At 41.2% G+C, this 26,331-nt stretch overlaps 1 protein-coding gene across 1 annotated transcript; it reads left to right on the forward strand.

Moving 5' to 3' along the window:
- The first annotated feature begins 5,242 nt into the window (after positions 1 to 5,242).
- ugt8 (UDP glycosyltransferase 8) lies at positions 5,243 to 26,331 on the forward strand. Its single transcript, XM_034588182.1, has 6 exons — positions 5,243 to 5,454; positions 11,370 to 12,202; positions 15,632 to 15,774; positions 20,265 to 20,341; positions 21,828 to 22,047; positions 22,696 to 26,331. The coding sequence occupies exons 2-6, from the start codon at positions 11,372 to 11,374 to the stop codon at positions 23,075 to 23,077; spliced, it is 1,653 nt and encodes a 550-aa protein (XP_034444073.1). The 5' UTR covers positions 5,243 to 5,454; positions 11,370 to 11,371; the 3' UTR covers positions 23,078 to 26,331.

Below are 26,331 nucleotides of genomic sequence, written 5' to 3' on the forward strand. Positions count from 1 at the left end.
CTCCCCCTTGTGGTGATTATTGCACATTACAATGAGCACAAAACGTTTGACAACTGCAGCATGATTTCCAAGTGCAGACACATCTCAGCCATAAAATTCTTTACAAAGACAATCACAGTTTGGATTGCCATATGATTCATTTTACTATAATGTAATAAATGTAGAATTTGCGGATGTGTTTTACCACGGGGTGTAAAGTAGGGCTTCGAATCAACAGATTTCTCCACATTCTCGGACACTCAAGTGATTACTATATTTGATTATAATTGAAAAGATAATTTTTTCCTTGATGTAACCTTGCACACACTTTTATTTGTTTTATTTATTTAGCTTAAAAACATTTATCTATGATTGTTTCCCAGTTAAGAGGTGTTCTTATTGAGCTATGTCAACCTATGTTTTAATCATCTTTTAACATCTTGGAACAATATTTGAAAAACCTATTTCAATCCTGGGATTTAATGTATTTTATGCATTTATATGTATCACACATAAAGGAGCAAAAAAGAACACAGCTCTGTTATTACCTGGGTATTTATGAGCCTCCAATAGTACAACATGAATGACGATTAAAATTGATCCAGTGAAGATTCTCGATGCGAGTCAAGACATCTGTTTGTGTGACAAGACCCACAATGCAACACCAACTTGATCCTGCATGTTGACACTTTTTATCCAAGGGATCAGACGCATCTTTATGAGGGATTTTTTACAAACTGCTGCCATTTTCTGTCTGGGTTACTGTAACACCCCCATTACCGGGCTCCTGAAGCAAGTCATCCAGTTGCTCCATTGTGAATGGTGCAAACTCCACTTGTGAAACCTGCCCAATTCTCCCGTGTCAACTCCTTTTACTAAAGAACCGTCAGCCGTGCATGCTACCCTGAAATGTACATGGCTGTGAGAGAATCTGGCCCCAGAAACCTCCTGGCTTTGCTCCAGCAGCTGCACATCAGTCCATTTATTCATATTGGGCTGCTACCAGATGCTCGGCTGTCCTTTGCGTGTTCCAACCCAGGTCATCACTTCACACAGTCGTGACTACAGCCTCCTGGATTCCCAACTGAGAAATAACCTTCCCAGCCCGGGCAGAGCGGAAAATTCACCCCTCACACAGAGAGAAAACTCGTCTGCCGTGACTTATCACAAGAAGCTCTTCTGCTCAACTTTTTCTCGTCACTACATCCCTCCATAAAAATCCCCTCCCTCACCTTGCCTCTTTTAGAGAGGTGTTGATTTAATTGAATGGTTATTGTGGATGTTTGCGTTGCTGTTGAAGTATGTGGCATCCCACTGAGAAGTGTTTCTAATATCATGTCCAGCCCATTAATCATTGGGGACAGAGTGAATAATAGAAACACCTCTGCACCAGTCAACATTAAAACCAGTGACCAGTGTAGGATTTATTGCAGGACTGTTGCATTCTGCTTTACTGGGGCAGCTGCGGCTCATGGAAGTAGAGCGGGTCGTCCACTAACCAGAAAGTCATTGGTTTGATCCCCTGCTCCTCCGTACAGTGTGTGAATGGTGTGTGAGAGAAAGAGCTCTGCACAAAGAAGGACTGTACGGATGAATGTGCCTTGTACAGTAAAGCGCTTTGAATGGTTTTAGAAAACTGAACTCTAGAAAAGTGCTGTATACAGTTCATTCACAATTACATTGGCATCAGTAGACTATAAGCCAGAGACATGCTTATGATACTGGACATAATATGAACATTTAAAACCAATTACTTTCTTCAAGACTTATATATTTCACACATTACCACATATAAATGTATAAACATGCACACACATAATCATATATATGTATATATGGCCCAATAGCACTTTCTTTTGACTCAACTCATCAATGTAATCAGCACATCAATGTTTCTTTTTTGAATACAACAAGCCAAGTGGTGCTCTGTAAACAATGACACATTTAGCAGATGGAGTATTTAAGTCAAGTCAGCTTTATTTATATAGCTTGATATCACAAGTCACAAGTTTGCATCAATAGACTTTACAATCTGTAACATGTGACACCTCCTATCCTCTTCTATCCCCCCCCCCTAGTCTCTTCACACATCCACAGTCCTGCAGTGAAGATGTAAATGTGGGATTCATTGTCTATAAAGTTGGGTATGATAATGACGGATTACCTGTTTATCGACGGCTGCAGGTCATCACCACAAAAAATGATATTAAAACATATTCATATTTTGTGTGGAACAGATGTTTTTTCTTGTATCTTAGCTGTGATACACTGGCTTGTGATGCAATACTACAACTTGGCCACTAGGAAGCAGGAGAGAGCATTTGTGGAAGCAGAGTCTTACCACATTTTCTTCAGGTCACAGAAAAAGAAAAAAGAAAAATAATGAGTCGCTCTGTTCTCCGAGTGCAGTCCATCTATTTGTCTGTGGAGCCATGCAGCTTCAAGCACTTCACATTCCCTGTTCAATTCAGTTGTATTCTTTAGCTACAACTGTGAGTATTTATTCATTTTTGATCCATTATGATTAATTATCAGTCCCCATCGAAGGCATCCATCAAATCATTGTGCTGTGTCACTTTTATTGCATTTCTCTGCAAAATCTAAACTTCCACTGCTTCCTCATCGTTGTCCACTTTTTTCCTGGTCTCTCTTTGTTTGCAGTCTTCCTGCCAGTTCTCCCTCCCGGCTCTCTCAGCAGTTTTTAAACTTCTCTCAGAATATTCAAGTCTTAGCACCCCCACACACACACTCACACACTCTGTGGCCGCCGCAATTCTCCATGGGAGAGTTCTGTCACGCTCTGTAGATTGGGTGTCCCAGGGTGATTAACTATTGATATGGAGCTCAGGTAACACACCTGATATCTGGGGGTTGGGACAAGGAGAAAGGAAGGGAGGGGGGAGGGAGGAGGAGAACAGTAAAGGAAGAGCCAGGTGGTGGGTGGGGGCATGGAACAGAGAGAAATAGAGGCTGGGGGCAAATTAGGAAAGAGACACATGATGAGCGAGAGTGAAGGCAGGAGCCAAAATGGCTGCATGTACTGCTTGGTCTGTCCACACCCTTCTTGGATTGGACAGCTCCGTGGATGCTGAGGCCCAGTGGCCAGTAGCCGAGTGGCATATAACTGTTAATGTGATGACTCAGAGCATAGCTGAGAAAATGGGATTGTGAGGACAGTGAATGTATCGAGAGAGCTAACCAGTGTGTGAGTGTGTGTGTGTGTGGGGATGCATAAACAAATGGATCGCTGTTAGAGAAGAAGCATCCATTTGTCTTAAACCACACACAGTATGGGGCTCGGCTCTCCAACCCCCACCTACCCCCAAATTGGTGTGCATTCCCTTAACTCTGTGTGTGTGTGCGTGTGTGTGTGTGTGTGTGTGTGTGTGTGTGTGTGTGCGTGTTTGTGTGTGTGTGTTTACCATGTAAACACACCCACTTCTTGGTTTGAGAGTCAAATCCCAGTATCAGCATAATCACAATTAACCCCCTCTTTACATTCTTTATGTCCATCACTGGCAGTGTTTTGATGCCTGATAAGCATCAGTGCTCTCTCAACTTTTACGTCAGTTGGGAGTTGACCCATCCCCCATTCCCAGGCTGCCTCCCGGAGGTGATTTCAAACTGATAACACAACAGCTTTCTTTGCTTCACAGTGTGTGTGTGTGTGTGTGTGTGTGTGTGTGTGTGTGTGTGTGTGTGTGTGTGTGTGTGTGTGTGTGTGTGTTAATGGAAGTGTGATGCATTTCGGTTAATAAATGAGTTGTTGGATGAATAAAGACTAAACTATCAATTAAACCATCTTCACATTCATTATCGGGTACTGAAAACGGGCATTTCTGTTGATCTGGAAAATACAGTACATACACACTTGCACGCACACACAAGGCCTGAAGTGCAGATGGTGGAATAATGTGGCTCAGCACAACACTTTGCTGAGGATAGCTAATTATCTCGCTGATTATTAAGATATATTACAAAGCAGTTTTTGCCAAAGTGGTTTAGTAGAAAAGAGAGGTGGATTCCAGAAGGAACGTTTTTCCAACACTATAGAAGTTAGACGGACAGACAGAGAGACGGCGGAAAGACAGACAGACAGACAGACAGACAGACAGACAGATAGATAGATAGATAGATAGATAGATAGATAGATAGATAGATAGACAGAAAGGGTGGTAGGTAGGAAGGCAGGTAGGAAGGCAGGTAGGTGGGTGGGTAGGTAGGAAGGTATTTGTTAATCAACCTTTATGACTGGCACCACGGCAACTCAAACGTTTGTCCTATCATACACATGCTCTACCACAACATGCTGCTTCTATCATACACATAGGGTGGGTGTGGCTGAGGGGGTAGAGCGGTCGTTCCCTAACCAGAAAATTTGATCCCAGTCTTCCCACTCTGCTTGCCGAGGTGTCCTTGGGCAAGATACTGAACCCAAAATTGCCCGTCATAGAAAAAAATGTGCTGGCCATCCTTGTATTAGATAGCAGATCGATTTTTTTTTTTTACAGGGAAATGTATATGATGACGTCTCGCTTCTAAATCATTTAAAACTGATTGTCTTTGATTTCCGGTCTCTTCCTTTGGAACTAATCGATGAATCACTTCATAGGTAATCAGAACATTTTAAGAATACAGATTATCAGACAAGCATTTAATCTTTCAAAATCTATACATTTAACCACAAAAAAATCATGAAGATCCGATTTTTATATATTTACTTTACAGACAGACAGACAGACAGACAGACAGATAGATAGATAGATAGATAGATAGATAGATAGATAGATAGATAGATAGGTGAACATTTGTGACTGCCTTACTATGAAGTACAGAGGGATCATATACATCCTAAATCAGATATAACTAAAACATTAGTAAATGCCAATAATACACAATCGATTACACGAGGCATCACCATTGGAAATGGGAGACATGCATTTTGGACATGAGACCTTTTAATAACTAAAAGACTCATCAGACTTTGGAGAATTTGAACGATCAGACAATTAAAATCGCTCAATTTAATGCCTGAGAATCTGAATTTGGATCCAGTAGGTAAAGTTCCTCTCTCGCCCACCCGGCTGCTGACAGTGTCAACAGGGATGAAGAACACAGGTGGAGCAGAGGTGAAGTGAGGGCCCGTATGAGCCGATACTCCCTCACCCTTTATTGTGGCTTCACTCCTCTCTCTCTCTCTCTCTCTCTCCCCGCCACTCCCCTTCTTTCCATCTCGTAACTGCAGCATGTCCCGCCTCCTCTCCCCAGCAGTGACGCTCACACACACACAAACACACACACACACAAACACGCCACACGCGCAAACACACGCACACTCTGCCCTGTCCTCTACACTCGGCCCCCGAGGATAACTTATTTCTTTTCCCCCTGCACGGCCCTCGTCACTTCACCTGGAAGGAAAAGGAGCAGGCCCACTACTTCACTTCAACCTCCATCTTCAACTTCTCCGCAGAGGTAAGAAGACGAGCCTCCACCTGCTCCGGATCCGGATCCGGGACACACCACACCGCGCGGCAGGTGTGACTACAGGTGCAGCGCGAACACCGCCGGGTTCCTACTCGAGTCAATCGCACCTTTCTGCAGCCTCCACCCTCGCTGCTGTAGTTTCATACGAACGCGGGGGGAATCGCAGAAGTTGACGCAAGAAGTGTTGAGTTAATACTTCTGCGTTCTTTTTCAGTGAGAGCTCAGGTGCGACCGTCGAAAACCCTCCCGAGACAAGTGAAAGCTAAGGTGGCTGATGTGGCGTTCACGTCCTCTGCGAAAGTGTCACCATTGATTCTGGCATTGGAAGACTTGAGTTTATTTTTGTCACCCTAAACATTTTATTTTAAATACCTACTAAGTCCTCTAGATACTCAGAATGACCTTATATTTATATATATAACAGAGTTTTTTTTACCATGAGACATGCCCTGGCCTAGATAATTTATGTGCTGCTCTAAAAACACTGTTGTAAAACCACCTCTTCTGAGTTATGCTTGCACCACATTTTATTATTCTTATGATCAGGCAAATTTGAGATATGAACATTAAAACACACACTTTATGGTTCTGGTAAACTCCCTGACAGGCTACTAATGTCAAAGTCCACGCGTGCAATGGGATTTTATTGTATGACCTGAGAGCTGATGTGAACTACACCCCCAAAGCCTATTTGACTTGAATGCAGTAGTCGTGCCAATGCAAAAAAAACAATCACCTGATGTTTCAAAATGTTTTGTATCTGCAGGTGACAGGTGTAATGAGGAATTCCTCCTCTCGGGTTTTTACTAAATATGCCAGCGTCACTCTGACTTGCATTTGAATTGAGACATACATTCATTCATTCCCTCAGAAATTCTTTGTGTTATCGCTCAACCACTCGAAAAGTCTCTTATTTGTCATGAGGTGTGCCTTTGCCCAACCTAATGATAAGGACTGAAAGGATAAATCCACCTGCCTAGAGGCGACCTGTCCTACTTGAAAGAAACGTGTACTCAGGTATTACAGTTGTTTGCTAATGTTAATATCCTAACAGTTCTTTTCATCAGGTGAATAAATTGTGCATTAATCGCTTTTTTAGATTTCCACCACATTGTGTTCATGAGAACCGTTGAGTGGTTACAGTCCCCAATGTGTTTTCATTTTAATAACATTAAATTTTTTAACAATGTCTTTATTGGTTTGTCATTATGAACAAGACACACGTAAAGTTTTACAAAAACTAAAATATACTTTGTAACATAGTTGCCACAAACTTTTCTCCAGTTTAAAGTTGTTTTTTCCTTCAATATACAGTAAGTGTAGCAATTCCTTGATCCTCATTACATTTTAACCTTGTCTCAGGTATATTACTGTTATATTTATTCAATTTGACGGGGGGTTACACAATGCTGCATCGACACCTATAATGAAGTGTCTTTACATTAGTGTTGGCTTCTTGTTTCTGAGGTTCCTCACAGTGCATTTTTCAGTTATTTGAAATGTCTTATATTAAATCTGCTATAATGTTTCTGAAACCATGATACAAATGTGTCCAATCCCATATGACACCACATGGTCTGCTTGGTCCACCACCCCAGGTGCAGCCTGTTGAGCTCACAATACTTAAGGGACATTTGTATATTTTGTAAATAGCTCACCTATTTTATTGTTTTCCAACAGCATGTGTGAAGTGACTGTTTTGATCCAATCATGATTTAGCAATCCCCTCTGGGGTAAAAGTTAGCTAAGCTTGATTAGCCCAAGATGGATAATAACACTTACAGACCCACCAGCCCGTGGAAATCAGCAGTGTGGGGACATTTAGTCAATTTCTCGCCCCTCAAACAAAAGGAAACACAAAAAAGAAGCAGGCCTATTAATCAAACTGTTTCTCAAGTGTCAAGGACTGTGGAACAGGGCCATAGGTACACACCCCTCCTGCTCTTCATGCATCAAGCTTGGACAATGAAAATTCATTAGAATCAAAATCTGAATCAGACCAACTGTACATGAATGACATCAAACCATTAACACTGAAATTCTCACAGCTTGACTCTTCCAGTGTAGAAAGTGCATGCCATATCAATGAAAAGGTACAGAGCCAGACCAACCCTAAGGCAATTTGTATTTCATATAAAGTTTCATAAAGTGTCATTCAGTGATTTGAAAAAGATATGTGGCTTTAGATAATATTTTAATGTTTAATACTTTAATTCTCCTTTATTAGGATGCTATCATTTCCAGCTGAGGTATAGTTGTGTCTAATTTTAGCAAAAAAATGACATCTACAAAGAGATTTACTTTGTGATCTCTGTTGTCATTTTTAACTCCCATATGTCTGTTAGCTACAAAGGCTATTGCCAATAGTTATATGGCTAGAAGAAAGGGATGACAATTATGTCAGCTGTTTACTCTTGGAGAGACAGAGCCTGTCCGACCTGTTCTTGTGGTTTTATGGTTGTGGTGTGGAAGAGGTAGTTTTGGAGGAAGTACTATCAAAGGCAAGAGGAGAAAGAAAAGGTGTAATGAATGGAGTTGAATTGTACATGGAATTTGGTTTTGTCTGTAAACGGCCTTGGTGGATTAATGTTGGTGGACGGTGTCCTTCATGCTGAATACCTATAAACTGATGTCCAATCCCATATAACCCAGTATGTGTCTTGGTTGCGTGGGGTTATAACAGTCCTGGGTAGGAAATATTTACTTTACAAGAAAACACATTTGAACAGAAACGTGTGAGTGGACGAGTGAGTAGTGTTTTCTCACCATGTTATATGGAGATACAAGACTCAAGCTGTCACCTGTGTATACACTTTGTGTCAAATGCTGACAAAGCTTTAAGAGATAAGGGCTTGGCAGAGAGACCATGTTGCTATTATAAACAGCTCCTCATGTGCCACGGCATAAAGAAGCCAAGTGCTTTTTCCACTTTCATCTTGTTTTCACCACAATTGAAGATCTAAAGGCTCTTGAACTTCGCTTTACCTTTGTATAGTAAAGTAAAGTACAACGAAGGGTTAGAGTTAACCTCTGTAGAATAATTGTACCTTTTCACACTGAAACACTGAGATAGGTTATTTGTAGAAATCTATCTACCTGACAACGTAATGTGTTGTAATATTATGTAACTCTTGGAGTTTGACTTCTGATGAGTTCCATAGTACAGTTAATGACGTTACAGGTGTTGGTAGTTTATCTGTCTCCGAGCTGTACCGTATGATCTGAAAGGCCTTTTGGTTTATGTCTTTCTTTGTTTGTTTTTTTACCTTGCTTGGCTAGTTCTATCATGTTGGAACCTTTTGCAACAAATAACAAAGATGAATCTATCTCTGCATATATATCTGCATTTGCAACATAAGAGGCAAAAATAAACGGCTTGGACCATCTTGTGTTTGACCTCGTATCAGCTTCTTGGAAGCCACATCTCCCCTCTCATCAGGGTGCACTGAGCTAATGAACCCCTACTGTGGAAGCAGCACGCCGGCTCCTCCTGCTGCGCTAAATCAAGAGAATGTTGGTCTAGATGATGGTATAAGAGAGCGATAATCACTTTATCACTACTGTCGTGTGTCACTCTAAATGGACTCACATTTCTTTCTGTGGAAACAATAATTGGTTTGATCTTCAATTATACACAACACAAAGCTGCAACAAAAGCCAATTAATTTGAGATGATAACGGAGATATGATCAGAGTTTATAATTCGATTTTTTTGTGTCGAAAGTGATAGTTGGTTACACAGAAAATGCAAATAGCTTCAGTCATGCTGTGCCGATCCTAATCTCATCAAAATACCAACTCCACTCGTCTGTCAGGTAGATTTTACAAAATGATTCGGAGTCTTTGCCGCAATTTGTAATGTGGCCTTTATATATTTAGATGCAATTGTTGGAGTTTGATCTGTCGATATAAAACAGGCACATCACAACAGGGCATAAAAATCAGTATCACAATATTAACAACACATGACCTAAATCTCAGAATGGTTTCCATAATCAAATAAAAATCAAATGAATAGAAAGTCAAATTGATGTACAATGCAGTTAAGTGCATTTTGTGGTTGTACAAATGTATCATGTTGCTACTCTCTGGATATTTATTTTTGCATTTATTAGCATTGATAAATGATTCTGAGAAACTGAAACTGTGTAACAGTGAAATTAGTGGATTCAGTGTTGAATAAAACAAAAGAAGAAACAGTACTTGTTGCTTTTGTGTGTAGTATGAAAATATTGTGGAGGAGACTTATACACAATGTCTATTCATTGGTGTTATTACACTCAATAGTTGCGTAAATCATTTAATTGTAATAAGGATAGTAGAATGTTTCATATCATATAACCTTATTGACTTGTTTATATGTATTAGCTGCCACTTGTTGAACGTTAGATGTTACGCCTTGGATACGTTTTTCCTTAAAATGTCCCTAAAACAGTTTTTTTCTCATGTTGTAAACATTTGAGTGATTTTATTTGTCACCCACTCTTTATCTTCACCCATTGTCTCGTGTCCTTTAATTCTCTTAATTCAGATAATTTCCCCAGCACTCCCTGTGCGCACGGTAACCAGACCCCATTGTTAGTAACTTAAGTCATGACACATCCCAGTCCTCAGTAGACAGTGGTTGGTTTCTATAGTTACCGTCAACAGTCTGGGCTGAGAAGTGTTTGTAACGATATCCTCGGGACAATGCTAAACTAAATGGTGGCCACATTGAGTCCTCTTTCTATTATGCCACAGCTGTGTGCAAACAGAAACTCCATATTGTGGAAAAACAGGTGGTTGATAGACAATATAATCCTGTGTAGATGCTATCAGGGGAGACAATATGGGCAGCGCCATGCGATATAGATTCAAAAGTAATGCTAACGACATAAAGAGACAATACTCATCGGATCATAAAAAACAGGAAGCCAGAGATATTGTGTGGAGCTGACAGGAAAAACAACCTCTGATTCAGGTGAGGGTGAAAGGTTGCTGTCGCAGTGAGCACTGGACGAGAGGCAGGACACATGAACAGGTCATCAGTAGGAAACAGAGACGTAGATATGTCACACACACACCTGTAGGTATATTACAGAATTGTGCTGCTCAAGAAGAAGGAGCTGCCCTTGTTTTGGCCGTATTTTATACATTGCTTCCTGAGTTCTGTTAAGTCCCAATCCAACTCCAAGGTGACATCTTCGCTCTTGGAGTGAAATTTATATTTTATATTTTCATCCAAAGGTCAGAACACCCTGTGCAGCCGAAAGTACAAATTAGTCATTGTAGATATAAATAACATGGATATTTCATAAAGCGGTTTGCAGTGTTGATTATTAATCCAAGTGAGAGGGAGAGTGAGTGTAGGCATATAGGACACAGGCTATGACTCGATTCTAGGATACCGAGATAATGGTGCTTTGTGTTTGTGTTTGTGAAAAGAGCGGCTGGAGGTTTAGAATGACGTTGGTGCTACCCACTCCATATCAGTGACGGCTGTGCACAGTTAGGGTGGTGGCATGAAAGGTTAATTTAGAGTAAAACATGTAGGGCTGTAGACAATCAAAGAAAATATTGGGCAAATGCAATCGTACGAATCGATTGGTTGCAGGGAAATGGAGGTTAACTAAATTGTTGTACTCTGTATGGTACTTTTATTAACCTAAATGCATTTTGAATAACCATTAAATGCTTGTATTTGCAGTATTTTAAGTAATTTAACCTAAATACATTGAAATATGATAATTGTGATATGTTACTCAAATCAAAGCCTCAAGCATTTAAAACTAAGCTGATGGGGAATGTTAACAAAGATAATAATTTGGGGTGTTGCAGCAACACTGACTCATATCTGCATTATGAAACCTTTGTCCTCTGCTTTTATTTTCATCCTAACATTTGTCATTTCTGTATCATTTCAGCCATGTTACTACCTTCGACTCTACTCCTCCTCCTGCTTGGCCTCCTCTCATGGAGTCCCTGTGCATCGTGCGCTAAAGTGATCGTGGTCCCGCCCATCATGTTTGAATCTCACCTCTACATCTTCAAGACTCTGGCCACGGCTCTGGAGCAGGAAGGCCATGAGAGCCATTTCCTAGTTTCCGAAGGTCGTGAGGTTCCCCCGTCTCCTCACTACCACTTACAGCGCTATCCAGGGATCTTTAACAGCAGCACGGCTGACAGTTTCCTCCAGTCCAAGGTCACCAACATCTTCTCGGGCCGTCTGACATTTCTGGAACTGTTTGACATTCTTGACCACTACTCTCAGAACTGTGATGCTGTTGTTGGCAATGCTGAGGTGATGAAGCGGCTCAAGGAGGCCAAGTTTGACCTGCTGCTGGTGGACCCTAATGAGATGTGTGGCTTTGTGATTGCTCATATCCTGGGCGTGCAGTATGCTGTGTTCAGCACAGGTCTGTGGTACCCCGCTGAGGTCGGTGCCCCGGCCCCTCTATCGTACGTACCTGAATTCAACTCGCTGCTGACTGACCGCATGTCTCTGCTGCAGAGGATCACAAACACAGCCGTGTACCTGGTGCAGCGCTTTGGAGTCCATTATATTGCATTACCCAAGTATGACCGGATAATGAAGAAACATGGGGTGACGCCTCAAGTAGCCATGGCTGACTTGGTGCAGGGCAGCCAGCTGTGGATGCTATGCACTGACATGGCGCTGGAATTCCCCCGGCCCACCCTGCCACATGTGGTGTACATAGGAGGCATCCTCACCCAGCCCCCCAACCCACTGCCACAGGTCAGTACTGAGACACACAGACAGCTGATAAGCACATGATGAGACGGATAAAGACTAACAGAAAGAGTTGTTTGTGTGTAGCAGTTGTTTCTTGTCATGTACAAAAGGGCATATTGAGTTTAACTTCTGAGAACCTGTGTGTCCTAGACAGAAGAAGTAGGAGTGGGCGATACAGATAAAATCCTTCACACTGTATATACTTTTATATCATGTTATCATTGCACATTATGTGAAGTTGGTACATTTTCTGGAAGGTAAATTGACAGCAGTGTCTGCCATCGGGCACATCCATCAAATGAAATGCCATCAGGATTCACAAAGTCATATAAAATCCCAATGTGGTCATAAATCAGTCCTGTTCACTGATATGAAACATTTCTCACAGTGGTTTAATACACCAGCAGATGTAAAGGGACTGTTACTGCAGTATAAAGCATATGGCAACATGTCTGATGGGCAACAGATTTATATCATCTTGTCATATTTAGTAAATCGTCATATCATTCAACTCTCTTACAGAGTCAGTGCACTTGTGTCTGATCAGTTAACACTCGTGTTAACTCGTACGTGAATAAAGGGTCTGTGTGCCACTAGTGCTGCACAAGTACTGCAACACAATGGCTAATTAGTGCAACAGAGTTTGACAATGAGATTATGCAAATGTTTGGACCCATGGGAATGTAAAGCCATATTGTCCCGCTTCACACTGGTTTGGGAGAAGTTGTAGGACATATAAGTATAGCACACATGTTTTCTGATATCTCATTCAAGAGGAAATGGTTGTTACCTCCGCTAACCAGGTTATGTTCTGACCCTGTCTTTGTTTTTTGGTTTGACGGATTACCACAAAACTTGGTGTAAGAATGTGGCCTCCTTATACACATTGAGAAATTTGGGTCTTTCCCCATTTTCATGGCTCACTGGTTTTTCTTCTTTTCTTGTAACACCGCTAGGGTGGTTAAGTTTTCACCTCTGAAAGCGAAACCTCAAGAAAAAGTTCTTTCGGAGGTCATGTGTGAAATTTGGTTCAGTTTGATTGGATGTAAGGGGACTGATGGGTCTTGGTGGAGGTGTGAGCTCTACTGAACTGCCATTGTAGTTGCATATTGTTGAGAGTTTCAGTATTTTTCTGGATTTACACCATTGTGTCTCCTATCACTTGGTATCTCTTATTATCACATCCTGCCACAAAGGGAGCCTTCATAGATGATGCTGGGGTGAGGATGGCTTTGGGTTGAATGGACACGGTCGACTTTTTTTTGAGTAGAGAGGGAGGGCAGGGGGAGGGGGGTCATGGAGAGCAGAGGCGGGTGGTGACGGGGCTCGGTCCAGCATTCAAATGCCCGAGGGCGCGGGCCGGCGGCATCTACTGCGGAGGATTTTGGAATGCCACTCCAGCCAATAGGGAGCATTGTGCAGCCTTGTGCGGAGGGAGTTATAATGGAAGTGGAGGGAGAACGAGGCCATTGTTCTTGGCAGAGCGCTGGGGACACTGAGACTCTTTTATTGGGTCACTGAGGCTGCGTTGTAGGGACAGTAGGGTTGTGCTGCTGGCACACAGAGCCCAGTGTGCCCCTTAGGCTGCTCCGTGCCAGGGCCGGCCTTAGCTGCCGCAGCTGGACCATTGGGCCCCCCCCCCCCCCCCCCCCTCTTTATTAGTTTCTGTCTCTCCAACATGGCCGCTCCCTGATCAGTCCCATCCTCTGTCAGTCCTTGCATCCTAACTTAAATACCATACAAAGAAGTGCTGCCATGCAAAATGCACATGTGCGCAGACACAAAAAGTCCTTCTTGGAGCTGTGAAACTCCTCTGCATGCTTTGACTTCTCCGTAACATCAGTGACCTGACAATCAGCTAATGTCAGGCTGTCATACCCCCCTATACGCACACTCTTCACCCTGTCCTAAGAAGCAGGTTTACTAGGCAAGAACCACACACTGGAGGAGGAGGACAGTATTGTCTTATGTTTTGCAATGTCGCTAGTTTTCACAGCCCCACTGGAGCTTTCGGTTTGTAGAAACCAACAAGAACCAAAAGCTTCCTGTTTTTCCTTATACAGTGCTTATAGAGTCTATTTTTTGACACCAGTGGAAAGCAGGAGGACCCAAATGCAGGAGCCAGGTTTAGGTGAAACAACAAAAAAGGTCCTGTAATGAAGGCTGAATAAGGCAAGCTACAAAACAGAGTTAAATAATATTCATGCCAACAACATGGTCATAGGGGGGACTGGGAAAGAAAACTGGTGAAGTCAGGGAAGTGTGCTGATTAAAAGTGGCTTTGTTTCCAGAGGAACATGCTCTTTTCTCAGAGTATCACAAAAGACATTAATTTTACCTTCATTTTATTGAAGTGGCTGTTTACTTGGCTGGATTCTGCCCCAACAAGGGTAGGAGAGGAAATGATGTTAAGGATGTGGTTGATGCAAACAAGAAATAATGGTGAACTTGTAAATGTCAGTGTTCTGGATTCAGTGGCTCTGTGACTCGTTGTCTGGCTCTTGAGCAGTTTTATGATGTTATGACATGAATTATAAAACCAAATGCAGCAGGCGTATAACTTAAACACAAGACATTAACATTGACGTCAAGTTAACTGAAGGGTAAATTTAGTCAAACATTAATGTAAACGACTTAAATGTGTTTTTCTGTTTGAAAGTATGATTTACTCTGGTTCACAAAGAGGAAACCCTACTGACCTGCATACTCACATTGGAGAAATAAGGTCAAAGCTGGGTTTACACCACCGTGACTTTCTCCAGGTACTAGTGTCCTTTGCAGGAACACTGTGTTTCCACAGCAGGGACCTGGATCTAAATGAAGTTCTGGGGAAATCCTTTTACAGTGGAACAATGGTCTGCATTTGGCCTAAACGTGGCTTACGAAATATCTGGACTATCAATCTTGTTCATTAATGTTATGAACCTGGCTCGAAGTTGTGACATTTGACAGTTGCATCCGACACTAGACTGTGTCCTGCATGATAAACTGTTACAAATTTCCTGCATTTGAATTTAAGAGGTCTGCATTGAAATATTTTTACAAGTGGTTCCAGCTGGAGATTGCATGTGTAGGTTGTATAGTCTCAGTTAATCTGCCTGTTACTTTTAATTTACAGCATGATTAAACAATCTTGGTGTCCTGTATGCTCATTGGTTAATTTATTCCGCAGAGGTCAATGAGGTTTACGACGTCATCCCATATTTATCTGTAAACCTGTAAATCATTTAGAATATAAGTGTGAGACAAAGATTAAGACACCAAAGCAATAAAGTTCATGTGATTGGCCTGTTTTAATTTTTTGATGTCTCAGTGCTTCGATTGTTTTTTTTTCTTCATCATTGCAGATTGAATTACAATCAGCAGTTATCTACAATTTGTATTTTAGCAATCCTACAAAATGAGTCTGTCTTCTTCCTTCTCATATTTCAGGATTTCGAGGCGTGGGTCAATGACACAGCGGAGCATGGCTTTGTGGTCGTGTCGTTTGGAGCTGGAGTCAAGTACCTATCCCATGACATTGCTCACAAACTGGCAGGAGCCCTCGCCAGGCTGCCGCAGCGTGTCGTCTGGAGGTACAGTATTTATTCTCTCACTTTCACTCACACGGTACATATCTATCACCTTGACAAATGGGATCCTCCGAAGGTACCGAGGTTCTAGTTTCAGATTTTTCCTCCACTCAGCAATAAGGGGACTCTGGATGTCAGAGCACTCACTGTGTATACATCACGTGTTATATGGACCCCCCCTAAATCAGCTCTTGAGGCCAAAGTCCATATTCCCACCTCACATTTGCTTCAGGGTATTATCTCAGGTTATCAGCCTGATCAAACATCTGAGTAATGGATCCTGACCTTTGAGAGACTTGTTTACTCCTCTAAAGAAGACCGATAATCTCCAGATGGAAACAGATTGTGATGGCGTCACATTTTTAACGAATGTAGACATTTTTGCATGATTACCAAGGTCACATAAAAGAAGTGATTTATGCAGCACATTAGCTCAGTTGAACACACTGTCAGTTCTAAGGTGCGCGGTTTGTTTCAGCCATGGGAAAGGAAAACACAAATGTGAACAGGGAAACAGTGTAAACATAGGTGGATGAGCAAATATAAATAGCTGCAGGGAAGTTATTTAAAACCATGACAATTTAACTTTATGTCTTTGTACTGTTGACAGACAGGCGTTGTGTTCAGTTAGACTGGAACCTGGACTTGGAAGAATGAACTAGTTGTTTGCATTGTGAACACACTATCTCAAGAACGCCTTGAGGAAATTTCTTCAAATTTGCTAAATATAGTCACTTGGACTCATGGAGGAACTGATTAGAATTTGGTGGTCAAAGGTCAAGGTCACGCTGACCTTATGTTCTTGTGATGATATGATATTAGGTACACCCATAGGGAATTTCATTACATGTGGTACAAATGTTCACTTGGACACAAAGATGAACTGAATGGATTTTGGAGGTCAAAGGTAAATTTCACAAAACTCTTTATTTTAAGCCTTGAGATAATTATTTCAAATTTGGCACAAATGTTCACGGATTAACTGATGAGATTTCGGCCCAAAGTTCAAATGTCAAGGTCACGGTGATCTCACAAAACGTGTTTCTGGCCTCTTGAACATGATATCTCAAGCCTGACTTAAGGGAATTTCTTCACATTTTAACCAATTTTCACTTGGACTCAAAGATGAACTGATTGATTGTCAGTGGTCAAAGGTAACAGTGGTCGGCGGCGGGCACACAACCACAGGATTGTAATTCTAGTTCGACTGTAATGCTCTATTTGATATGTATCTTAGCCACAATAAGCTGAAGCTGTAATATCAGTGTGTGTTGGTGTTTGTCATCACTGAATAAATGCAGATGTGTTCAGGATGAGTTGATAACAAGGTGTTTATCACACTGTGTTCCTTCCCAGTGAGGGAGATAGGTGTTCTGGAAATCTAATCTACTAGTAATCATTGACACAGAGTCCCACAGCCATCCTCCATTGTCTGTGGCCTTAGCAGGGCAAATGCTACAAGACTGAAAATAAATGTGATGTTTTTTATATTTGCTCCATGAACCTGTTAATCTTTAACTCTTATTTCAGCATATTTGAGTTTGTGTTTCATTGACCACACTCACACACACATAATTTTACAAGTCATTTTTATCTCATAGATGTTTTAAGGAAAAGATGATTCTTCATCCAAACTATCACAGGTTGCATTATAAATCTTACTGGCCACTATAATCTTCATACACGTAGGTTGAACTGTCCTGGTATGTCTCGAGTCGTGTATAACTGATGTTGACTGCAGGGACAAAGCCTTTGGTGTTGGACATATATGCACATTGTCTCCAAGCCTGACTTTTCTATAGGCCATTATGTAGATCAATGTTAATGGTTAACATGCTTCTGTGTGCAGAGGTTAGTGGCTGGTGCATAATGTCACATTCCACAACTGACCGAAAGGTGCAGAAACCTTTCACAAGCGGTCTTTGTGTTTGAGAACGGTTCAGAATAGTTAACGTTTTTGTGGCTTTAGTTGATTGAATATTACCCCCTTTTTGTATTTTATTTTACTGTTTATTTTTTACTTTTTTAATTTATCTTTGCTTTAGTAAACGTCCACAGGATGCAGTTTCAGATTTAGATATCCCCTTTTATTTTAATATTAATTTTAGTTTTCACCTTTTTAATAAAAATATTTGTTTATATTGTCCTAATGAAAACCTGATGCTGAACATTCAAAATTGTTCACAAGGGTTTACATTTTGCCTTTAACTTCAGTTGACTAGTGGTCATTCAAGACGTATTTATTATCTCATTATTGTTCATTAAATCATCTAATCATCATTATCTAATTTCCACATTACTGCTGTGGTGTGATATTATAATAGCAGACTGTATTTGACAGTTACATATGCAGGCCAGCAGTAACTCCTCCCTTAATGAGGATTGTAACGATTAGTTTTTATTGAATGTGTTTAAGACGATAGTGATTTCATTTAATGGTCATTATGGAGGCTGCGTTTCTAGGAGCTGTTGTTGAACTGTGCTGGGTTATACTCAGAAGTGTATTTGTGATTTTATTGCATGGAAGAGGTTATGAAACACGTGGGGTTGTATAAAGGTGGCGATTGAAGATGCGTGGGGTGTAACTTCCACAGGGGCTTAGCATGCGAGAAGCAGCAAGTTACAGACTTTGAGAGGTTGGAAAACTCTGTGAAATTTAGTGGCTGGCACTCAGACAGAGAACTGGGCGGAATCAGTGGAGGGACTTAAGAGGATCAGACTGTGGTTGTAGTGTCTGCTTGGAAGTAGGCGGCTGTCAAAACGCTCGCCATGGTTGCAGCAATCTGGGTGAAAAGGACTATGTGTGGTAACGAGGATATTTCCTTTGGCCTTCAACGTGTGTTTAATAATTTCTGAAAATTAACATTTTAAGCATATTACATTTCAAAGGCAAATGAAACGCACACTGTGTTCTCAAGCGCTGACCTTTCACGGTGAGCGGTCGGATAATGATGCTTCACATGTACGTACCTGACCCGCTCTGCAGGTGAGGTGAGACAACCATCTGAGACTTGTAGCCATAAGCAGAACACTTCTGTGAGTCCCAAAAGTGTGACATTAAATGCTAATGTGGCTTCCACTGAGAGGATGGAAAAGGAAGAGGGCTGATGAAGGATGGAGAGCAGGCCAAATGAATCTTGTCATTGATAATTGGCTGCATGAATGTGGGCTTTGATTGGCAGGACAGTGAATTGGTGCTTTGTTGGACAGAGAAAGAGAGATGAAAGAGTCCGGATGAGAGAGGGAGGGAGGGAGGGAGACAGAGACGGACAAATGGGGGTCGTAATGTAGCATGTGTATGGATTGTATGCTGCGGTTGTCGGAGAATGCTTCCGCACGCACACAACCACAAAAAACACTTTAAAAAAAAATTTTCTTGGAAGATATCCCGTTTGAATTCCCCCTTTGTTCACTTTCTCTACCATGGCAATGTTTGACTCAAATGCTTCATTTAACTATATGAGTATACATTATAAATGTATGAAAACATAAAGTAGCTGTCACTCTGTCTTATCACATTTCTTACATTGTACTTCATGCTAAGATGAGTCCACAAGTATAAAAGTAAAATGATTATGTATAATAATAAGTTTTTTTTTTTTTGGCCAATCCCTGGCTGGAGCTCGGCAATGTCCCTGTTTGTAACTGTGAATAAAAACAGACCAGAGAGAAATAACGGGCCGATGTTCCCCAACTAAGTGAAGCGAGAGAAAAAGACAGCAAAGAATTAAGTGGGAAGGTAAAGAGTGGAAAAGGAGGAAGGAAGCCAAATGAAGAAGAGGATAAAATGGAGCGAAGTGAAGTCTCTTTAGTCAAGTATTGGTTTTTCCAATGTTCTTTCTTTACTGAATGATCCATAGTGTGTCAGAGCTTCACACTGACAAAATGACATGAAACCTTTTTTAATCCTATAGTTAAAAACATTGGACAGTTGAATATCTTAATTATGACGTTGGTATTATTATAACGTTGTATTGTTGTTATGTTAGTCACTGAACTGTTTTCAGAAATCTGGTCACCTTATTTCTAATGTATCAGTATTAGCCTCAGAGAGAGTATTATCACTGAACCTGGCAAGAAAGCGAAAAAACACATTATTATGACATGTTATTTAATGTTGAATACGCTGGCAACCTGTCCAGGATGTACCCCGCTGCTTGTCCAATGTCAGCTGGGATTGGCTCTGGCGCCCCCTGCGACCTTCCGGAGGATGAGCGGTGGAGATAATGGATGGATGGGTGGATTTAATGTTGAAGTTAAGCTGGGTTTTTATATGGTGTAATAGAGAATAGGTTTCAAAATCAAAGTGGCATCTTTGCACTGTTCTCCTTTAATCACTGGCATTGACACATTAGAAATAAATAGGAAATACTATGCAACTCACAAAGTGTATTAGTTTCACACTGTGATGAAAACAGGATCAGTTAAAGAGTCATATAAACAGTCACCGCTTTCTGTTTCGCTTTCCTTCATGATTTTCTTTTGTTCCTCAGATTCTCTGGAGTTCCACCCAGTAACCTTGGCAACAACACCAAGCTTGTGGACTGGATGCCTCAGAACGACTTATTGGGTGAGCACATTAAGAAAACAACACGTGACGGGAAGTTCTCCTATCGTCCGTCAAACTCACTCATTTTACAATTCACTGTACCGGAGCATTTACAGTGAAATGTATTTTTCAGCACTTGCGAAACCTTTGGTATGAGCCCAGGATGCTTTTCTTGAACACAGCCCATTTCCTCATACGTCTGGCTACGTTTTGACACATTACTGATCTATGGGGGTTTTTCTCATGCAAGATGCTCCTCTGGGGTGTGGCAGTGGAGGTGCACCTAGTTAATAACCACAGAAGCGAGTAGAATGTGGCTGTGTGAGCCACTGTGTGCCGGTCAGGAATGTACAACCTGCAGATATCAGATAAGAAGTCCTTCATTAGTCCTGCAATGGGGAAATTTGCAATGTTACAGCAGCAGAAGACAACGCATAAGTAGCATGCAGTACTTGGGTGAAGGAATATAAAGGAATTGAAATATACAACAATATATAGAAAAAATATATAAATGTGATTAAACCGGTATATACAGTGTAAAGAAATATATTATGTGTCAGAATATGTACAGTAAATGGATTGCGCATAACGGTTTATATTGCACAGACATTTTTACAAATGAGTATAGTATAGTGAATATCGACAGCTAGCATTGTATTCTGCAGCAGTGTAACAGCAAGTGGTTCGCCAAGACAGCAAATACTGAAAACTTTCTGTTGTGTCACTAATAGACATTTCAAAGCTGCGGGTCACCACAAAACATTCAAATTGATATTTCCCCTATGTCTGCTGTGGCTCCTCCTACCACAGTGGGTGTATTGGAGTTAAATGGACCATGGACTTGTTACCTAACATATCCACAGAACTTGTGAGCTATTTTAGTCCAAAGTAGTCCTTAAACTCTTTTACTTACAGAGATGAAATAAGAGATGTCTTGATTGAAATATGTGGATTTCTGTGCTTCAGTAAATCATACTGAAACTATATAAATGGATTGATAGCATAACAATTCATTCTGTGTTTGTTATGGACAAACCCTTTCAATTTTGGTAGGGATCTGGAATTTCCTTTCTGTTTCTTTAACATTGTGAGATTTTTCAACATTCCCGTTGATTTCTCAGAGAATAGTTTATTTAAATAATCTGACATGGTTAAGGGACAGATTTTTATGAGCGTGTGCAATTTGCATAAACTTCCAGATCTATTTTATTTGAATGTGGTTTCATATGGGAACTGTTGGGCCCTTGTGTGCCATTCTGGTTTGAACATTACATTTTATTGGGTTTTGGGTGAATTTCATTTTTAAAAATATATATATATAAATAGATATAGAGGAAGTAAATTATTTTAATTTAAATTTGTTCTCTCACAGACACACTTACTGAGGCTTCACCTTCATGAAGTGCGGAGAAACAAACATAATAATCTAAAAACAAATGTCAAAATGAAACTGGTGAACATAACCAAACACACAAAATAAACTCCCTCATGCTTCCTGTCAATCTAGGCCACGCCAACACAAGGGCCTTCCTGAGCCACGGCGGCCTGAACAGCATCTACGAGGCCATGTACCACGGGGTGCCGGTGGTGGGTGTGCCCCTGTTCGGAGACCACTATGACACCATGACTCGTGTGGCAGCCAAAGGTATGGGTGTCATGCTACACTGGAAGTACATGACCGAGGAAGACCTCTATACAGCCTTGACCAGCGTCATCAAAGACACCAGGTGAGAAGTGAATGTCATAAAGTTCAAAAACCTTATCAAAGCATGGACACGTAAAAAAAACATTCAACACTGATTAATGTTTGAACTGATCACGCAACTCATTGATGAGGGTTTCATGTGTTATCTCTTCAGTGCAAGTACTTTTAGTTCATGTGCTGTAAAAACATAGTTACTAAGGAAATCCACTTTTAGGCGATAATTTAAGTGAAGTCTTTGATGTGCTCATGAGAGATGGAAAGTTAAGCGTCTACATTTCCATGGCAACTGCTGATACTAAAGCTGATATCCTGTATTACGTCATTTTGAGAACTTGTTGCACTCAAAATACCAATCTCTGAGATTTTAGCTCAAATGTTGATCATTCCTGGATTCAAAAAATATATGATGGGCAATTTTTATTGAAACATCTCTTACTCCTGCCTGGAGCCGCATTCACGTTCGTGAATGTGTCATTGTTTTTCACTGCCATCTGGTGACTATCTCTGGAATCACAACTCTTTAATATCGTAATGTTAACCTTTTCTGTCCCTTTTTCGATATTCGGTTATTTCCTGATATAGTTGTGCCCTCTAGAGTGTTTAGATATAGTCCAATGAGACTCCTTATAATGTCGTCTTACCCTTGTTTCCCTTCTCTGTGCCGACGTAGGTACCGCCAGCAAGCGCGTCTTCTCTCCAACATTCATAAAGACCAGCCAGGCCACCCCGTGACCAGAGCAACCTACTGGATCAGCTACCTCATCCGTCACAACGGTGCCAGCCACCTGCGCTCCGCAGTGTACGAGGTGTCCCCCTACCAGTACTTCCTGCTGGACGTGATCGTCACCGTAGCAGCTGCCTTGGCTCTGACCATCTTCGCCCTCAACAAGTTGGCACGGTTGTTGAGAGGGAAAGTGGAGGACCAGGGCAGAGGAGTAGGTAACACCAGGGATGATGCTAACATGGCCAACGGACATTGCCATAATGAGAGCATGGCCAACGGGAAACACAAACGCAATGGCTCCTTGAAAACCGAGAAGAAGATGAATTAACGTTTGGAGTGGCCAAGAGGGACGAGGAAGAAGTTGCCCTAAGGACTCAGCTCTAGGTTTGGTTTAGTGATTTTGTACAAGCTTGAAAAGAAAGCTGTTCTTAGGTCTGCGTCAAGAGGCAACTGCTACTCCGAGCGAGAGGGTGTTGGAGAATGCACAATGCAATGTGTGTGGGGACAGAACAAGGCATTGGGTGCTCAGAATCTGTGTGTGTGTGAGTGTGTGTTTGTGTGTGTGTGTGTGTGTGTGTGTGTGTGTGTGTGTGTAGGTGTATTTGTACGTGTGCACTGAGGCGAACTTAACAAGAACTCATAACAACAGCAGCTAGCGCAACTCAAAACCAAATTGGAAAGTCAATGAGGATGAAGCACAGGAAAGACACATCGGAGGACGTTGTTTCTACATGTGTGTGTCTTCTCTCCTGCGTGTTCTCTGTCGTCTTCCTGCCTGAAGAGGGGGAAATCCTGAGCGCCAACCCCTCAACCTCAGAACAAAAGCACGAAATATTTAGGATTGAATGTTTTTAACTGGACAAACTCTGCTTCAAAGTGTGTAAATACAGGATAAATCTATTTATTACTGTAAAGAAATGCCTTTTAAATGTGGACCTTTCTTCTTTTAAGTTATTACATGTGTTAGTGGTGTGATAGCATGGTTGTAGACACTCCCTCTGCTAAGCCAATATACACACAACACTGTGTCCTTCATATTAGAGAAACATCAGTAAAAAGCAGCAGTTATTGTAACGCCTGGGCCACACTGGGTGTGTGTGCAGCACATGGCGGCTGTGTCGCTGACCTGCTGCGTCTCGCCTGCATCTGTTGTTCACACAGGGAGTATGACTGCTGCATGCCTTCTGCGGAGCTGCTACGTGTTTATGTACCTTTCTGATTCTTTTACTTTGAAACGGGTACAGGAAGTGTTGCAAATATTTATATATTTGTGACATATTCGTCAGATAGACATCGAAAATGTGGTGAAAGATTGTTTTTATGTCTATTTTGCTGTGAACCGTGGGTGGTACGCAGAGAAAATAGGCCCCAACTCTTGAGAAGAGCGGCTCACACTCAGGAGATCTGTGTCTGAGACGCGCCGCTCTCGTATCCAGTGTGGCCCGGGTGTTAGGATGCATCATTCACCTGCGCTGTCGGCAGCTGCAACCATCCACAGTATCACGGTGGCCTTGTTTTTCTTTTTAAAACCAATCAGTTGAATATATTTGTCAGCGTTTCCCTTTTCACATGATAGTGCCAACATGGGACTGTTTGTTCTGGTAGAGAATAGCTCCACTGATCGCTGTTTGGCTTATCAGTGTGAAAAGGGCGATCATGTTATTATCAAAAAGATATAATAATAATAATAATGACTATAACTACTGCTGATACTGTGGATAGGCAGGGCTCAGGTGATCAGGGATGAGTCAGAGCATCATTGATTTACGATCACTTGCCTCATCAGTTCTATGCCTTAATTCTTCCCCCCTTATCTATTTATTGATTAGTAAGCATTCATCACTTGATTGCCATTTTTAGTGCGACACTTGACTTTGTACATCAAACCTCTGTGATTGATTTGTTGGATCATTTGTCTTGAATGCTAGTTTTAAAACGAAACTGTTCACTCAGCTCTTCTCTCCTGTAAGGTAAAGTCCGATTTATCTCATTCAGGTTCATGTGCAAACTAGGTGGAGCTTATAAATAATTATATTAACTTTGAGTGAGAATGATTCACATTCTGTATGTGGCCTTTTATAATGCAGATGTTTGTGTATGCAGTATGCTTGAATACCAATGTGTGTGTGTTGTCTCAGTGCTACAGCTTAAGCCAGAGTTTGGGTGAAAGCAGATGAAGTATGTTTTATCCCACCGAGAGTCATGTTAAAACGATTACTGACATTTTACTCTTTCTCTGAATTCAATTCATCATGCAACAGATCCACATGTATGTCCATGATAAGGATTCTTTGTTATTTTCTTTCAATAAGACTGAACTGGAACACATCTTTACGTGTATGCTCACTACACATTTGTTTTACTCTTGTTTCTTGGCCAGCGTGAAGCAGCCATGTCTATTCATTCCAAGTGCAGATGGCGGAAGTGTGTAAGAGAAAAGATCATCCATGCTGCGAAATTCTCTTGAACCAGGGAGATCAACTTACAGGGGAAATTAGAAGGGTATCTGGAGTGTGTGGAGATTCAGGTATCGTGGTTATAATTACATTTCAAAAAGAGCAGCGGCTCATGTACATTCATGCATCAATCCATCTTCTTATACTTAAAGGGTTGAAGAGAGGGGTGGAACAAATCTCAGCTGACACTGGGCGATTGACAGGTACATCTTGGACTGGGAATGGGACGTAAAAATCTCATGAACGTTACACTTCCAGTTGGACAGTTTGTGAAACTCCCAGGCCAGACGTACTGTTCCAGACACGTACCTTTCACATTTGCAAATTGCAACCTCATTTCCTGCAAAAACCCTATTTACCAACTTAATAACATCTCACGTGTAAACAAAGAGAGCGATGTAAATTTAGAGGTATCAGAGGAGATCAACTTAAACTGTCGAGGTTGATGAACATAACAACATTCAACATCCAACGTTTTCACAAATCCTGTACGATATTTGAGAAAAGCTTCATTATCCTCCTTTTTCTGTGAGCTACTCTAACACCTGCACAGCCCAACCCCCCAACTTGCTTAAAACAGAGACTTTTATACTTGAATCATCATCTTCGTCATCGTCGTCAATTTATAAGCTGTTGGGTATTTGGGGTTAGTGCCGGGGTTTCACAAGCTATGACCAGGGTTAGGAGAGGGGGGGGAAAAGAGTTGTGAATATATATATTTTTTAATTGTTTCAGTATTAATGTTGTTATAGCCCTCGTAGTTGAATGCTTTCCGTCCTTTAATTCTCTCTTACATCTCTGTAGTCACTCTGCAGTCTGACATGTCTGTGTCTCAGCTTGAACACGTTCTTTGTTGTCCGTCTTCAAATGTCCACTCGTCTGTTCAATTTGTCCACCTCTGTTTTCTTACCCTCAACTTCCTGGTGTGTGCTGTCGTCTTTCTCTTCTTGTCTTTTTCTTCTTCCACCCCCTATTCGATATCTCTGCTAGTTATGTTTTTAGTTCATTTAACTTTTATTTAAAAAATACATTAAGTCCTCCATTTTTCTTTCATGTGTGTCTATGTTGTACATAGAACAATGTAAACAATGCTAATGCTGAATAAAAATGACATATTTTGTTTGCA

Source organism: Hippoglossus hippoglossus, chromosome 1 (assembly GCF_009819705.1).
Source record: "Hippoglossus hippoglossus isolate fHipHip1 chromosome 1, fHipHip1.pri, whole genome shotgun sequence".
NCBI classification, from domain to species: Eukaryota; Metazoa; Chordata; class Actinopteri; order Pleuronectiformes; family Pleuronectidae; genus Hippoglossus; species Hippoglossus hippoglossus.

Coding starts and splice junctions, on each gene's coding strand:
- ugt8 (XM_034588182.1), top strand. CDS start 11,372: ATGTTACTACCTTCGACTCTACTCCTCCTCCTGCTTGGCCTCCTCTCA. Junction 15,775..20,264: donor CCGCAGCGTGTCGTCTGGAG/GTACAGTATTTA, acceptor TTTGTTCCTCAG/ATTCTCTGGAGTTCCACCCA. Junction 20,342..21,827: donor GCCTCAGAACGACTTATTGG/GTGAGCACATTA, acceptor CTGTCAATCTAG/GCCACGCCAACACAAGGGCC.